The 18208-nt window shown below is 40.0% G+C and overlaps 1 protein-coding gene across 11 annotated transcripts in view; it reads left to right on the forward strand.

The window, feature by feature from the left end:
* ncam1a (neural cell adhesion molecule 1a) overlaps positions 1-14722 on the forward strand; it is a 272082-nt gene extending 257360 nt beyond the window's left edge. For 7 of the 11 annotated variants that reach the window (XM_051402011.1, XM_051402013.1, XM_051402018.1 and 4 more), the window contains 4 exons: positions 1358-1565; positions 2959-3075; positions 3695-4156; positions 8461-14722. In XM_051402011.1, the coding sequence (XP_051257971.1) occupies positions 1358-1565; positions 2959-3075; positions 3695-4156; positions 8461-8581 (908 nt within the window). In that variant the 3' untranslated portion in view covers positions 8582-14722. The remainder of the gene's footprint in view (positions 1-1357; positions 1566-2958; positions 3076-3694; positions 4157-8460) is intronic. The other 4 variants (XM_051402020.1, XM_051402026.1, XM_051402021.1 and 1 more) reach the window with 2 other exon arrangements.
* The last annotated feature ends 3486 nt before the right edge of the window (positions 14723-18208 follow it).

The following is an 18208-nucleotide window of genomic DNA, read 5'->3' on the forward strand; positions in this document are numbered from 1 at the left end:
CTGTATAAAAAACAATGTTTCCCAATCAGCGAGTTAGTACAGAATGTTAAAACTGAAGATGTCATTGACCATGGCTTTTTGGTATTTATGAACCAAGGCCAAGAAATCTTGAAAATAAAGTATTATCTATTGTAAATGTAGTATTAAAACTGTATTCTGCTTACCTGAGAGACTTCAAGGTTGAGAAATCTTGCACGACTTTCTTACATCAAAGTTTTCTTTTTCATGGCAGGAAGTCAGAGTTTCGAACTTCTTAAACCTCTCTACAATGCAGCGGTTGTTTAATGATGTTTCAAAACACTGCCTGTTAAATAGCCAAACCATGTACATAAATCATGTGTGAAATGCCACTGACAAACAGTAGGAAGCAGTTTTCTTTATTATTGAAATATCTCAACATCTCCTAGATAGATCGGCACACAGTGTATCCTAACGACGCTGTCTCCTAGATATCGCGTTTGTATGTTTCTAATTTGCAGCAGCAAGCCCTGAACACCTCCCTATGAATTCCGTCAGGTACAATAACGTAGCACTTTGTTCAATGGAAAATACTCTCCCTTTAACCATTATCCTGGTAGCAATTGCATCTCCCTCAAAATATGACAACAAACAAATGAGTTGTATATGAACGTAATTTATAGCAGACAGGGTTGATCCTGATGACTTTGGTGTGATCATCTGGCTTTTCTTCTTGCTCAAATGTCTCGACAACTACTGGATGGATTGCCATGAAATTTGGTACTGACATTCATATCCATATCTTTTAAGTCATAAATACGCATCACAAGCCCTTTTATGACACCTGTGACAAACAAACGGGTTAGTATTGAAGGGTTATAGTGCTAATCTTAAAATGATATTTGCTTTGGGTTTAGTATACTATCACCCACCTCTTATTAAAGAAACCGATATAGAACCCTAGAAGTTTTGTAGATGCAGTTTGTCTTCACATACTGATTTAGATGTGTGTTTTTTAATCTTTGGAAGTTATGTGATTGTGAAATTGAACACCTCAAGTGTGTCGGCCGTGATGATTTTCAAGATTAAATACCAAGTTTCTATAGTGAAAGCAGAGATGAGGGTATTATTGTATTTCTTAGTTTGCTGGTGGCATGATTTGTCTCCACATTCCCTCTGAAAGGAACGACACACTTGAGGTCTTGACAACTGAAACCTGAAGCAGTGTATTAAAAGCTTGACTGCATTCCTCATCATCTCTCTCCCTCTCTCTCTCTAACTTTCTCTCTGTCCCCTCTCCTTCATGTTGAACCCTTTCCTCCCCCCTAACTCCTCTTCTCCTCCTGTCTTTCTTGCCTGTTGTGCTTTCGTGTCCCCTCTCCCTGTCCTTGCCCTTCAGATGCCATGGGCGGTGGTTCAGGTCTGGGCACCGGAGCCATCGTAGGCATCCTCATTGTTGTCTTTTTCCTGCTGTTGGTGGGAGTGGACGTCACCTGCTACTTCCTCAACAAGTGTGGACTCCTCATGTGCATTGCTGTGAACTTCTGTGGGAAGGCCGGGCCGGGTGCTAAGAGCAAGGACATTGAGGAGGGCAAGGCAGCATTCACGTAAGTTAACCTCATCTTTGCCAGTTATGATGTATGGATTACAGCTGCACTAATCAGTATCTTAGGGATGCACAATATTGGATTTGATCTGATTTGTTTTTCCTATGGTAATGTGCCCGCTCCCCTCCTTCGCTGTTTTCTAGCAGCTTTTAGACAAATATTTTCAATGTTTCAGTTTTTGCTATGCCGGTAAATAGGTGTGTTTGAATCCACTTTACATATATACGATTGCACATGCAGCTCCGCTCCGCAGGTAAACCAGCTGTTCTTTCCCTGACACTCTTTGCCAAGGTGATTTTGAAGCAGCCACACCTGTAGCGGTGTGTCTCTGCGCTGGATGTGTAACCAACAAAATCTGAAGCTACAGCCCAGTAAATTGAATTTACTACATCTCAGCTACATGCTACTTTATTTAACTCGCCTAGACTCCCCTTGCTTTTCCACGATTACACAAATAATGGAATTTTTAGCTCTATAGTACAAAGATGTTTTGATCAGCTTTGGGGGATAAATTCCAGATTGAAATTGTGATAGCAGTGTTTCTTTATCCTTTTAAACGTCTAATCACATTGTAATTCTGTTTATTGCATGTTAGCTCGTGTTTGATCCAAACTTCTGTTCAATATATGGAACTGTCTCTCATCGTTCCAGCTGTACACTTCACAACACAACAAATAAATATTTCAGCTAAACAGCTCACATCAAACAGATTTATTGAGAATGAATCCGTGATACGTACAGAGTTGATATTTGGCACCGACGTGTCACTCGCAGCAAGCAAGCGCTTTAAAGCTCAGCTCAATCAGAGATCAGCGTGATGATAGCAGACAAGCCCCCAGGGGGAAACCTACAATCAGAGCCTGCAGGTGGATGTGAGGCGGAGGATGATCAAATGTTGGAGTGAAAGAATGAGAGAGCGTGTTTGACAGCTTAAAGGACTGTACTCTCTTTGCATGTTTAAGCTTATTAATCACAAATTTTAAATTGTTGCCGATCACCAGAATGTTCCTTTAAATAGACTTTCCGGTTACTGTACATTTGTGGAGTGGGGTGGACAGGCGTTCTAGAGGTGGATTATGTCACTGTGTATGTGGGACACACTAAAAGGTGCTGTATTCGACTTTCAGACTAGATGTCGCACTAGAGCATCAGCATCTCAGACCAAAATAAATGAGCGAGTGCTACGGCCCACCAGACTCCACTGACAACACTTTATTCAAACTCAACAGAAAGAGAATAAAACTCACCAAAACAGTCTTTGATAGTCTTTCCAATCTTCCAACAACAATCATCAACTCTGGTTTGTTCAAAATAAACCCACCCTTTAGGTCCACCCTTCACCCTTAAACTTAGTGTGCTAGCTTGCTAACTGTCTGTTGGCCTCTGACAACAGGAAAGATGAGTCTAAGGAGCCCATTGTTGAGGTGAGAACGGAGGAAGAAAACGTCCCAAACCAAGAAGGAGGCGGTCACACCGAGCCTAATGAGACCACACCTTTGACAGAACCTGAGTGAGTATGGAACAGGATCAGTTCCCCAGGCTAAGGGCCATCCTAGACTATCTTTTATTAATTTGGCTTAGAGGCCCAAAAGTAACACATTTTAGACTTTACATTGTTACGGGTCTTTAATTTTATATAACCTTATAGTTATCCTATAGTTTGTATAGATACCTGTATTCATTTTTCACACCAATATGTAGCAGGGTCAACCCTGGTCCTAAGTGGGGCTGCCGAGCTACTTAACCCATTCAGACCCATTCAGACCAACAACAAACCCTGCTGTCCCCTGGGTCTTTGCTTTATTGTGAAAACCATATTAGCATTCTAAACCCGAAACTCCAACATCCTCCCTGTAGGTTATTGTTGTATTATTTTTTGTTTACCGCTCCACAAATATTTTGTTGCTAACATTTTGATTGTGTAGATTTTGTGTTTTCACTGCAGCACTGTAGCACTCACTCTGCCTTGTTTATGCCCTGACCTGCACTCTCCCTCTACCCCTATATTTCTCTCGTTGTCCTTTTTCTTTCTTTCCCTCACTTTTTTTGGCCCTATGCTTCCCCCCCTGTGCCCACTCCTCACTCCTCCCTCTCCTCCTTTGTTTGTCCTGCTCCTCCCCACCAAACAGGCCTGCTGCTGCAGACACCACCTCCACGGTGGTAAACTTGCTCCCCTCCACTGCCACTAACTCAGTTGCTGAGAGCTTTAGCACGGCACAGAGCAGTCCTGCTAGCGAGAGCACCACCCTTACCGCCAGCGCCTCCAGCCCAACCAAAGCCGCCCCTGCCAAGTCCTCCCCCAAAAACAGTCCTGCTGCCCAGTCCAGTTTGCCTAAAGCTAACACCCAACCTGATGTTGGGCCCCTGGTTGACCTGAGCGACACCCCTAAAGTTACCCCCTCATCCAACCCAACACCCCTTGTCTCAGAGCCAGTCAGCCCGCCCTCTGCTAATGCCGACGGGCCACAGTGCCAGAGTGACCCAGTCAAAGCCCCTGACAGCACCCAGAATAAGGACTTACAAGTAGACGGCCCGACCACGGATGCACCCAATGCCCTGTGCACAGACTCGACCACACCGGCCCAAAATGAGTATGAACACTGACATATCCCCATTCCTCAACTTGTCGCTTCTGCTCTGGTAGCATCCCAATAGCCCACAACTGTGCCATTTTTAAAGGAAATATCCACCCGAAAATGCAGACACTGTGGTTTTGGTGTCAGCCTCAAACAATCACGTAGCTGAGATCAAACGATTTCTCATCTTCGTCACATTGTGAAGGAGCTCAAGTTTACAAAGGTTAAAAATAACAGCAAAATGTGTCAGTCTCTCAGACTTTCATCCGCGCTTCAAAGCGCCACTGCCTTCCAGTAGAATTTTGATAGTGTTGCCTGATCACCACCTGAAAATATGTTTGGCTGTGGGCTTGGAACCACTATTCACTAAATATATATAAACATTACAGGAAAAGATCCACAGGCAGAGATACCAATGTCTCCACTAACTACAGCCTCATTATCCCTGGGTGAGATGCAGCCAGAAACCATGTTGCAGTTTGAAGAGCTCTCATTATAGACATGCTCCAGTTTGTAAAGGCTGCATGAATGGCCAGTAATATTGTGTTTTTACATAAAATGCAAAAATGCAGTATCCAAAACATCTGGTGAAAAACAAAAAACAAAATACATAATGCTGGTTTGGGTCCGCCAAAAAAGTTATTTGCAACACCTGATCCCAGCATGCCTCAGGAATGAACAGAACATCTCAGATTAATGATTATAATAGGAACATTTAAGGGTAGAATTTTCCTTTAAGAATGCCAGATATGGCCATGCAGGTAAATGGCACAGTAATACAATCTATTGGGATGCCTCCAGTGCGTGCCTGTCTTCATTCAACCACCACCTCCACCCTCCACCTCCAACTTTTCTGCTACCATACAGCTTCTTCATATTTCACCCAAATTGTTAACCTGATTAGTTGCTGCATCATTATAGGCAACATTTTTTTAGAACATACCATGTTCAAACTCCAGGTCTTTACTCCTTATTTTTGTAGTCGTGGCCATCATTAATAAAGAAGATTGTATTAAACAAGCAATCAGATGATCAACAGATCTTTGGTTTTAAAATCATTAAACACTATGTGCAATCTGTAATTCAGATGCAAAAATGTACAACACACAAATGTACACCTTAAAGTGTCCTCATCATGAGGACCTAAAGCGGTTTAGATAAACTGACTAAAGTTGTGGCTCGGTTTTTAAATTTGCCCCATCAGACTTTATTGTAGTGATGCTGCAGTGTTCTTAGATTACTTTGAGTACAATGTTATCATAATCAATAGCAATGATGGTCAAAACTATGGAAATAAGCCTCAAGCTCTTCAAGTCATATGCCTATCCACGTAGTGTAAGCAATTTTCCATTATGCACTGTTTTGACTGCCAACTTAAAACAGCTATGAGTCTATAATCTGCCATGTTATATGAGTGAACACTACAGAATGTAATCTATTGCTGGCTGTATTTAATGCTTTAACAACAACCACATGGCTGCAAAAGATACAGCGAACAGAGCTCAGTTTGTCTCAGCTTCAACCTGTGAGGAAAAATAAGTTTCGTGTTCCGCTGCACAGCAAAAATTAGAATTTTTTTGTTCATTGTATGAAAGAGTGGAGAGATATCTACAGCAGAATACAATCCCTCTCAGTTGTGCGGGGGTGAATGAGCTTGTTCAAGTAAATTAAATACTTGTCACAAAGTGACCTCCAGCGGCACCACTTCATTGTTCTGTGTCCTCTACAGTTTGATAAAGGATACTAGATATTGAAGGCCAATTAAAATGCCAAACTCTGAATCTCAGAAACACGCCTCTGTTTTCGTTCTATTCCAGTAGAAATCAGTTATTTCGGTGGTGCTAGGAAGGGTTATTATTTGGAGTTTTTCCCCTAGGAGTTTGCAGATGTTCCTGATTCCTGACACCCAGCGAGGATGATGAAAAAGCTATGGCAGAAGACGAATTACACAGGCTTACTGACAATCAGTCCTCTTTCTCTCCCTCCTTCATCTCATACTTTGCTCACTCGGATGGCCAGAAGAAGGTGTCAGTGATGAAGTATGGGGAGTTGAGAGCTAGTTGGATGCAGGGCTCTTGTCAGCTCAACATCACCTTGATATAACCAAACTTGTCATTGGAGGGATTTTTCTTCATAACTCTTTGACAGGACTGAAGCATAGCTCTCCCACTGATCTATGTGGTGATCCTTCTTCAGCATCCCAACACTGAAATGTCTTGTCAGGCTTCTTGTGGGTTTATTGGATTTCTGAGTGACGTACTCCTCCACAGGACCCATTTTTCTCTCTTGAGTAGAGACGTATCTTTGCCGATCTTTCCACAGTATATAGACCCGTACAGATCACATACATAATGTTTTTCACAGTCTCTCTACGCATATTTAAAACAAAGTTTCAAAATCAGGTTTCAGTCTGTCAGTGTAGCTTTGAATTGCTCTTGATTATGTGAGAGCATTTTTTCAATGTTTCAGGAGAACAATAGCCTGGGTAGTTCTAATCAGGGTGCAAGTGCTTGAAGTACATTAGTTGAAAGTATAATTAACTAACCATGAAAGCGATGTAGTGCCCATTGACTTGAGAGTGACATAGTTATAGATAGTGCTGCATGAAGGAGTTTTACTATTTAAAGGGCAGTTGGTTATAGACGATGGGTTCTCTCAGACTCACTGTGGTAAATCTGCAGTGTTATCACTTCACTAAACCAGTGCATCGTGCTTTGATATTGTAAACCTAATCTCACAGTTGAACTGAGTCAGACTGAATTAAGCACAAATATGAAAGCTGGTGTTAAAGTCAATTTTTGTGCAGCATTCATGGCGACCTGGGACAAACCTCAATGAAGACAGCCTGTGTATTGATGCTGACAAGAGTATAAATTTAGTATAGTGGTTGTATAGACGTGTCAATCATTAGTCTGCTGTAGTTGAGATGTTATCAAGGTGACCATTTGAATTTGAGGGGGCTTGTGTTAATAACCTACTTACTTCACTGCATAAAACTGGCCTGGTTAAGTCTACACTGCCCAGTATCTTTCAGATTTTAAACAAAAAAAGATGACAGAAATCTGTTGCCTGATCATACCTAGAAAGTATTTCTCGAGACAGGATTTAATCTAAAGGAGGACTGGAAAAAGAGACAAAAGACAGTGGGAATTTGGTAGTATAATACTAGGTTGGGGGGGGGGAATCCCACAATGATTGGTCAGTCAGTCTGCACCAATGATTTACCAACATTCTCCATCACAAAGTGTCTCTGTAAAGAGTTAAGATAATTTTCTAGGTGTATTCATGTTCCCCTGAGGATGAACCTTTTCATTTTAGACACTATGACATTATGAATCTGTATATTTCAAAGATACCATGTTCTTCACCCTTCAGGGCACACTTTACATTGTCAGCCCCACTATTGCTCCACATGGTAAAACTCTAGCACTGTGGGATGTAATGATCATTGCAGCCTCTAGGGGATGCTAGTGGAGCTTCAGACTTCAGACTTGTTTGTATAGACAGTAACACATTAACATTAGGGACCAAAGTTTTTCAAAGATCACACCAAGTATGAAGACATTTCTAGGAACTGTTTCAGGGCTGGATGTATTTATGGATCCTGTATTTGGGGCACTTCCTGGCCTAACTCTATAAGGTCCACAGAGAGCATGTATATGTGTCAGCAGGAAAGAGAAGTGTATTGATTGAAATTGCTATTTGAGAGCTGACACAGAGGACACAGGAAGAGATGACTCTGTGTAACAGTGAGCCACCACATTTTCAAAATGGAAGCCGCAGCAGCACATGACTAGAAAATATATTCCAACAAGGGTACATATGCTAACACCAGAAAATGTTCGACTTAAGCGAAGTATGGCTTTAAAGTCTTTTTCCATTGTGTCTTGGCTCAGTCCAGACAGCGTGTAATCCTCTTGTGTATTGTAGTTTGTGTTGTAGGTTATGCCTCAGTCTTTCATTCCTTCATGCATTGTGCCTACTGTACCGGCCCTGTCTCATTCCACATCAGCATTCATTGTTCCTTGAAAATAGCTGTGACATCCATGTACTCTTATTTGATGTCTGGCTAGGATAGTGAGCTTGATCCCATTATGTGTGAAATGCATTCAGTTCCAGGAGGGAAAACAAATTCCCTCAAAGCATCTTGCATGTTTTCCCCCCATTTTTTTTCCTTCTTTCTTTGAAAAATGACACAAAAGGCAGCTCAGAGCAGACAGTTTAGCTGTGAGAGAAAGACTTAGTGATTCACCGTTAACACAGTCTCCTCTCTTTTGTCTCTTTCTGGTTCTCTCTGGCTGCCGTGTTTGTCCCCATAGTGGTAAGACTGTGAAGGATGAAATCACCAAAGGCGAGACGGAGGTGAAGAACGCCACGACCGAGGTGAAGACAGTTCCCAACGAGGCTCCCCAGACGAACGGCAACGAGAGTAAAGCGTAATTCCCTCGACCCAAGAGCGGCGGGAAGAAGAGGGTGGTTGGGTCAGGGAGGGTGGTTGGGTGTGGGTTTTTAATGTTAAAAATGGGAGGCGGGGGGTCACAGTCACTGAAACCTCAAAGCAATGTCACACACCACCCCATCGCATCAGAAAAAAGCAACAGAAAATCTAAAAAAAAAAGGTTCATGGGTCTCCTTCTACAGTGTCTTCTGACCAGGAAAATGTAAAGACCTCATGCACATGCCTTAGTTCCTTTTACGTCAGTTTCTATTTGTTTATTTGTCACAGAAAAAAAAGCAAAATTCATACTAGTTCACCCTCTCTCTTGTATGTAATATTAAATTGATCAATATGGAACAGAATCTATACTATTTTCTCTAGATAACCACGGTTGGACTGTAGCTTTACTTCACAGATTACTGCCCTCTTCATGTACACACATAAGACTGGTACATTACCGATACTACTACTCTTAATGCAGTATGGTCATCATTGTGGTAATGAATTATGGGTCTTATTTCCTTTGTCAATATTTTGTTGTGTTTAAATAATGTGCAGACGTTACTGCCTATTTAGCTTTTTTAATGTGTTATTTCCAGGGCTAGAGATTAGAACATTAGCATGCCTGTTTTTGCAAAGTTACTGTATTTCTGTACATGTTGCTGTCATTTGGTTCCTCTTTAGATGTTTTTTTTTTTGTTGTTGTTTTTTTTTTCATATGGTCTCCATATGGTTCTGGTCCAGAAATCGTTTAGCCTAAGCTATGAGAAACGGAAGAAGACACCGGAGAAAGATTTATCATGCTATTAAAGTCTAGGTTCAGGGGTTTGAACCCTGTCTCCATAAATGTTCTGTTTATGCAGTACATGTATATTGGTAAATGGGTTTGCCTAATACACTATGAAGGAAGCATACAGCAACAGCTGCAAAGATGATGTTCACTAGCACAGCTTTTTTTCTTCTTCCATATGGATTTCATAGAGATAGGACCAGGAGGGCACACAAAGTCCTGTCCCCTGTAGTTGGATTAATGCTACTAAATTTTGTAAGGAAAGTTAAAATGAACCAGATCTTTCCCTAACCCTTAACCAAGATCAATGAGTTGTACAAACATAGCCGTAAAAATGTCAGTCATGCTTTAACTGCCACAGAGGATGCTAATGTAGGAAATCAAACGAAAGGTCAGTGAGTGTCTTGAGTTCTCTATGATCATATCGTTTCTTTGAAGATATGTTCATTGAGACCAACCTGGCTGACATTATGTTTCCTTCACAATTTATTTGGTGTGACAATTGAACTGTGTACAAACATTATTTTTAGGAGACAGGGTTGGGTTGGGTTGGGTTGGGTTTAGGGTACAGAAATGGTCACACTGAAGATTGTAGCTGTGTTCTCTTCCAGGGGCCACATCCCTCAAAGTCCAATTTTCAAAACTGAATTCATCATAACGGGTCAACTCAAGCGTCCCATTTCAAAGGAGAAATACTGCCTTATTTTGCCCTGAATCCACCATTCAGTTTTTCATAATAACACTTTCATTCCTCATCAACTCGTCAGCATATACGAGGTGAATTCATGCCGTAAACGTATGAGCTGGACCAACGAAAAAGGTTTCTACAGGATGTAAATAAGGAAGCCAGGCTTAAAGTCCTCCGGTTCTCCTTAGAAGTAGCGATGTAGGTAGTGAATGTAAATTTAATTATGTGGATAGATTTACCAGTATCATGGCACATTCCAGTTAACCATTGTGTCCTGAAATGAAACATCAGAACTATAAACTATCCTGGGCTGTTCGAGGGCAACTTCCTGCTGGTCATTTTTGACCTCACGATCTGATGAGGACCACCCATTAGTTTTGCAAAAGGTGAATCCTCTGTAGGCAGTCCCGTCTCGGTAGTTCATATGTTCACTGCCATCCCCGCATAAACCACGTTCTTCGAAGGAGGTGGCGCCTGTAATGGGACACAGCTCATGTGTGAATTGTTAATATTGTTATTTCTTTAGGTCGATGTGAGAACACACCTTTATCTCCTCTTTCACACACATACACCTCCCCTTTTCCAGAGGTCTCCTTTAAGCATTTCGGACCAGTTCTTTTACCTGTCAGGTTTGGGCTTAACAGTGACTTAAAAGGCCACGTGTGTTTTGTCAGAGCAATTTCAGTAAGCAGGTTTCGACTGAGAAGTTGACCTGTTTGTTGAAAGAAAAGAAAGAAAACAAGCCCTTGCAGGCTTGTCGGCCAAACTCGTTGAATTCTTGACACACCAGTTTCCACTGCCTGGAATCGGTCGCGAATATCACATTCAGTTTGTTTCCTTTGGGGGTTAACCATCTTTACCTTCTTCTCTGGTTCATAGCCATTGTTGCCTTCTCTGTGCTAACCAATATTGTTCACTGCTTTTTACTGACTGGTCTGAGGGCTCAGCTTTCTGAGATTTCTACACCTCTGAGTGACCAAACATCTGATGCCTTCAGTCATCGTTTCCTCTCTTTCACCCCAACTGCTGTCAGTGTGTTTGCGTCACCACTGCTTCCACTGTCCTGCGTTTCAGTCTTTAATTAGTTTGTGCCTGCAGTGATGTGACATGTATTGTAGGTTTAGTACAGTTTATCACTTTTTCAAAATTCACTATATTCTTAGCACAAGGTCCACTTAATGGACAATTTCTGGAAAATGCCTGGAAATTATTAAAGGAGCCACAGCTGGCCTAGAGATTTTGTCTTTATCCGTTAGCCTGGCCAGATATTAAAGTTCAGATTTGTGAATAAAGAGAATACACACGTTGTAGTTCAGTTTAATTTATTTGGAGTTTGGACAAGTTTGACTTCAGTAGTACCACTTTAAAGGACTACTCTGATTTATTTGTCTTCAGTTTGGCCCATTGCTCATTTTACCCAGTATCTGAGAGGACTGATTACATGATCACTATCTGTGTCTACTATAAATACATCTGTCCATTGTGCATGCTCAGACAGCTAGCAATATACTAAATGAACACTAGGCAGCTGAGACTTGTACCGTATTTAAATTCCATGTAAATAAAAGTAATCATTTTACTGCTGAAACCATGAGCAACCTGCATTTAGCTTTGCATGTGGCGGTGATTAGCATCCTTGCTATGTTTGGCGGGGCTAATCTTAGCCTGGACGGTTTGCTAATTTTGATGTAGACATCACCAGTCCAAACCCTCCAGGCTTTTTAAGGGTTCTATTAAAGCACAATAGATTAAAAATGCATCTCAACCAAAAGAATGAACGTTTAGTGACACACATTTATCTTCGTGGTTGCTATTCGATACAAAGTCGGGTTAAGCTAGCTAATCAGCAAAAACACTGCCAAAATGACCATCAGCTTGTTATGTGACCAGCCTGTAACCGTAGAGCTGTTTCAGTCAGTGCAGGAAGCTAATGCTTCTGCTACTGCTCTGATCAACGTAATGAATCTGAACATGTGATTTTGTCTACCAGCATCTGTGATCTCAAAGTCTTCCACTTTCACCAGCATCACACTATCTCTGTCCCGCTAAGACCAGTCGGCTCTACCTCTGTACTCTCGGCTTACATTGACTTTATTAATTATGAAATTTGAGATTTTGGATAATGTCAATTGACTATGGTTATTTAGCATACTACATGGTAAGACTTTAGCATGCACACTGAACAGAAACACAGAGGTGACTTTGTTACCAATCCTCATTACATATTTGGTAAACCAATGAGTTAAACTACCAAGAACCATCTTAAACTAATGAAAAAGCCCACCAGACACAGCTCCTAGGGGTTCCTTTGGAAAACTGTGCTGACTAACTCTGAAATTTGGCTTAAATTGAGAGATTAATACTGGTTCTGTGTCTGTAAATGAATGTACTCTCTCGAGCCATTAAGCATTGCCTTTCAGTGGTCCTTTTTTCAGCAAAACTGAATGGGAAAGAACCACAATGTGGCCTATTTTAACTGACCAGGAAGGAAATTGGTCTGTGGTGTTTAAAGGTTTCTTTTTATGCACCGAAACTAATTGAAGGATTTCAAAATGTTCTTTCTCAAGCCATAGTACCCTGCTGTGGATCTGAAAGGTTAAACAAAAGAAACACAAGTCTGACCACCTTTTGTTGTACAGTGTTCCTCCTACTTTAGACTGCAAGCTAGTACACTGTGAATGTGTGAATCCATTGTGTCCTTTGTCATAGAGTTGAGCAAATAGATTGATTGTGAAAAGATGTAGCTGATAGTGTGCGACAGAATTCATGACGTCAACGTACAGAAGTCTGACAGCAGCAAACTGGAAAGACACAGTGCCTTTGAATAAGAAAATGGTCGCATGCATTCCATTCCTCTCAGTGTCTGTCCATTAAAGGTTTCACATCTCCATCTTCCTGCAGATTCCCTTTTTCATTTTCTACATTTCACAGGTGTAAGTTAAGCAGTGCTTTGTTCAGATTGTGTCGTATATTCACAATAGCTGAGTTGGTGTTCTGGAACATACAACGGGTCCTTTACACTGTCCTTGTTAAAGGATAATTCTGGTTATCTTATTTGAGTAGGTTTTGCCATCCTTTCTATCGTTATGATGAACATTGTACTAAAGCAAATTGCTCAGATGTGAGAAAATGGCACCATCTCTGAACTAATATGAGCACCAGTGGGGCAAGAAACACGAGCAGTCTATCAGACAGGTTGTAAAGGTTAGCCAAACTTTTTGGGAAGGAAAACAAAGGTTCAAAAGTTCGTCACAGTTTACTTGCTGACTTCCTGGCTCAGTTTTGATTTACTGTGCTTACTTTAGTTGTCAAGCTCCAATGGACCCTAACCCTGGCAATCAATGCAAACCAGGCATGCATTAATACATTTAGAATTACAGAAAATAGGCTTATTAGACCAAATCTAAAGCCAATGTTACCAACATTTCAGGTGCACTAACTACTTTCAATTTTATTTCCAAATAAAGTGACAGCCTGCTTATTTTTCTTGCCGGGACGGACCCTGATCTCTCCAAGATCTCGCCGTACAATGTTAGCAAAACCAATGGAAATGATGGGCGAAGCTACAAAAATAAGACCCAAGCTGTAATAAACTGGAACTACCCTTAAAAGAAAACATCTGGACTTACTGCCACCTCATCCTAGATAACTGGTATCACATTATAATGACATCTAGCACACCATTACATCTAAGTACGAGACACAATGACACTTTGCTCAGGTCCCATATTCTCTAAAATATCTAAAATTGTCAGATTTGTCAGAAGCAAGCATGCAAAATATATTAGAAAATGATAATAATCTCACAGTTTTTGATAATGAAAAAATAATGAAAGCTTCATGTATTGTATTGCTCTTTTTTCAAGTGTTGTGTAACTTGTCCTGTTTCCCAGACTTGTCATGTTTGCTTCAAAAGAAAACTGTTTTTGCTTCACAAAGCTCTGAAATGTAATTTTAAAAAAAGTGTCATAAGCAAATTCTGCTGTTAAAGCTGAAATACAGTGTGCAAAAATACAAAAAGAACCATGTGAGCTTTTTGTTATGTCCAAAAACAAGCTTGAAAATATTCTCAAATTGCAAATGTGGGACCAAGTTTTGTGCAAGTTTACGTAAAAAACTTTTTCTACCCATGTCACGGCTCCTGAAATCCACTTGTCAAGGACACCGTGTGAGCAAGTCCCCCTTGTTCAGTTACCTCAAAATTGCAAGAATGACACAGAGGCAGCCTTGCATTTTTCTCTTTGAGTCTGCCACTTGATTCAGTTAGAAAAAAAGACATCCAGCTGATTTTTTTCATCTTGCTCAGCGTTTGCAAGGAGACAAAGCAACATGAATTTTTCAGGGTTTGAAAAAGAGAAAAGCATCCTGCCAAGGTTCTCCGTCTCTGAGTGAGAATCACCAACACACAACAGTGCAAACACCAAACTGCTTCACACTCGGTCAGAGAGGAGACTTGAGCCTCCACTGCCAACAGCTGGTCACTGTCATTGATTCAGAGTTCATACTGAAGTTCAGACATTGGTAGGCAGTCCTCTGTCTGTGTGTCTGTCCACTGTCACTGGTGTAAATACTGAATACTAACTGAGGAAAGAAGGAAAACACACTTTGACTTTGCATTTCTGCCAGAAATTCTTGTGTTCAATAAAGGTAAAGAAAACTCAAAAACACTTTGTAAAGCTTTTTTCTTCACTTACAAGGACTGTGAGGTACTTTATTAATATGTTGAATAAGAGTAAACGGTATAACAGTCACCAGGAATTAGGCATTATTTTCGGTTAAAATACCATCTTGAATTTCTCTCTATGGTACATATATTTTTCGGGATACAGAAGAAAATAAAAAAAAAACATTTACAATATTATATAACAGACATTGTGAAAAAGTCTTAAAATATCTTCCTTTATTTGTTTAAAATAGAAAAGAAAATAGAGTATATTCGGCATCCCACTGAATACATACAGTAGAGAGTATATTCTCCAATTGAGAAAATACTACTCTCTACTGTATGTTTAATATGTATGTGACGTTAATATTGGAAAACAAGTACAATATTCAGTGGTAAAATGTATATTTGAAATAGTTGACTTCCCAGAATCTGAATAGATCTACAACAGATCAGAAGTATGAATATTCAAATCTTCAGCAGAAAAAGCTCCTCTGCGTACTCTCCACAAATCTAAGCAGTGTGAAGGAATTGCTAAATTGCAGAAATCTAATCATTCTTCATTAATATGCTATGCTGATATATATACATATGTACACATCAGTATGAAGCATAAAGTAACAGAGTAAAATAAGATTCAGGGCAACCTATCCAGCTTTTGCATAATTGATTCTTAAAATATCCAGTCTTTGTGTCGGTAGAATCATGTTTGAATGGTTTTTTTCACCCGTGCATCAGCCTTCGGTTAAGGTTGAACTCCAAACAAAAAAACTTCTACTCATTTATGAAACTACATACAATATTTCTACTCAACATTCCACATTAGCACAGAATCTGCACGAGGACGTGAGAGGAGAATCTGAATTTTCTTCATCTTTTAAAAATGAATCTTTCCTCTCTGTTGGAGAGAAAAACAGCAAAATAAATGGAAGCTAGAGACTAACATTCACCCTAATTTTCATGATTGACTTATTTATTTATTTATTGTTTATTTGTATGGAGACAAGTATGTTGCATAAAAAGAATGCACAGCATTTATAGCCCTTGCAATGGCTGTCCCTAGATGGGCTTTTAAAATACATAAAACTCAACAAATACACAAGAGACAGTAAAAAAAACAACAATTGTATGTACAATAAAAACACAGAACTCTGCACCAAAAATACAGGACACAAAGTAATTAAAGCACCAACCTGAAGGCTACTGAATGTTTATCCATGTCATAATACATCATGCAGTTTTGTATATTGGCCACTAGAGAGCAGTGTGTTCCCAATCATAGACAGTCTGGAGCTGCTATACAGTAATAAGGGCCAATGCTGTATAACAGACTTGCATTTTTTTATGCGCAAAATGATGTTAAATTCTTTATTTTATTTAAGATTTATGATTTAAGTTACTAGAAAAGAAATAATTCAGAGGATGTAGAATGTCTAACCTGAGCACCATCACTTAAACACAGTTTATACAATTTAATACTAAATGAACAACCACAAGTAAACAGTTGCCTCACTGTGATGCACTGAAGTCTATGGAACTCATTTGTGCTGAAAAAAGAGCTTTATAAACACTTCCTGGACAAACTTGATCAATCTTAAGTAATTGTATGATTTGTCCAAAAGGTGGCAGGCTAACTCAATTTACCAGAAATGTCCACATGTTCTGTGGAGGAAAAGCAACCACATGTTGGATTAAGTGTCTCTAAAGGAGGAATATAATTACACATGCTCTTTGCAAACCACACTCTTCAGAATGCAGATGTATTTATTTATTTACATGGCTACACTTTGACTGAGTTATAGAAGAAATCAACACACAGTTTCCACTAGGTTTCATAAAACCCTAAAATGTATAAAGATGTCCAGAGACCACCAGACAAATGTACAAATTGAGTGATGACAGTGCTGAGTCTAAAAATCTAAAGGGGGGGGGGTCTTTACATTAAACATAAAGAAAAGCCTAAAAAAAAGTCTGCTAATTTCAGAGGGAAATCTTTTCCTCCACCACATTTATTTAACAGCTAGAGATAGAAAATACTTTCACATATGGAACATATACACAGCTCATAAGATACTGTATTCATAAGATATGAGAAGCTGCTGGCACATTCATCTGTTTGCATACAAATATGTCAATAATTTAGCATTCTGGAAGGCATAATTCCACAGCACCAAAGCACTTTTACTCTTAAATATAATCTTTTCTAAAAAACTTCTGAACTTTCGGAATGCATTTAGAGTCATCAGACTTTCATTGAAACATTTAAATAGTTCAAAGGACTCCAAATTGTGTTCAAAAAGGCCATTCAGACATCGTCAAAGCTTCGTGTCATTGCTCTTCCTCTCTGCTGCAGACTTCATTCCGCTGCTCCACCACTATCCTCAACTTTGCACACACCAGATTAGGGGTCCTTTTCAGAGGAGCCATCCCTCCCCCATACTATAACAATGGTCCAGTGTGGTCCTCTGTGGCCTGGGATTGATCCTATACACAGATAGCTAAAGGCAGGGGGTCCAGCCTCATGGTTATTACCTGTCTGAACACACATTTACCTCTGCAGTCACGCTGTAGTGAAGCCTAGCGTTAAGCTGCTTGGTACACACCTCGCCTATCTCTTGTTTGGAGGGGACATTAGTCAATGTGTGGTAATGAGTTAATTAGTAAAGTGGTTGTGCCATTTATGTAGCTTTTTGTCATTATTAAAGGTGCCATGTGCAGCATGTTGAGCATTCATTTATAGTCAAATTGATACAACTGTACAAACCACGTTTGCAGGCCAGCCCGAAAATACCCATAAACACACCCATCTGTCATCCTTAAAGCTGCAGTAGGCAACTTTTGTAAAAAAACATATTTGCTGAAACTTTCACTATTTTCTGACAGTAGTATATAGGACAAATAATCTGTGGAAAAATCAGGTTGCTCTTGCTCGCCCTAGTGCTCCTAATGGTATTTGCAATAATCCTTCAGGCCTGAACAAAAACAACCAATCAGAGCCGAGAGAGATAGAAAGACACATTGGGTTGGTTGCTTGAAGATAATTGATTGTCGAGGCTAATTCCCAGTGTCAGTATGTGACGACCTGGGAATAAGCTTCCACAGTAAATAATCTTTGTCAGCTGTGATTGGTTGTTTTTGTTCAGGATTCTTGCAAATGAACTGCATTAGCAGCACGAGCAGGAGCCAGGGAACCAGATTTTTTCACAGATTAAATGTCTCATGTTCTACTGTCAGGATATAGTGAAAGTTTCAGCAAATATGACAAAAAGTTATTTTCATAAAAGTTCCTACTGCAGCTTTAATATCTCATGGGGTAGAGCCGAACAAAATCTTACAGCCCGATACGTTATTTTATATCCAGGTGCTGATACATATCACGTCATAGCACGTTTTAATAAAAGACCCACTGTGTCAGACTTTTCATACCCAAACCGCGTCCATGCAACAAAAGTAGCCAGATTTAGGTACAAGCTCCTTTTTTTATTTTG

Source organism: Dicentrarchus labrax, unplaced genomic scaffold (assembly GCF_905237075.1).
Source record: "Dicentrarchus labrax unplaced genomic scaffold, dlabrax2021, whole genome shotgun sequence".
Taxonomy (NCBI): Eukaryota; Metazoa; Chordata; class Actinopteri; family Moronidae; genus Dicentrarchus; species Dicentrarchus labrax.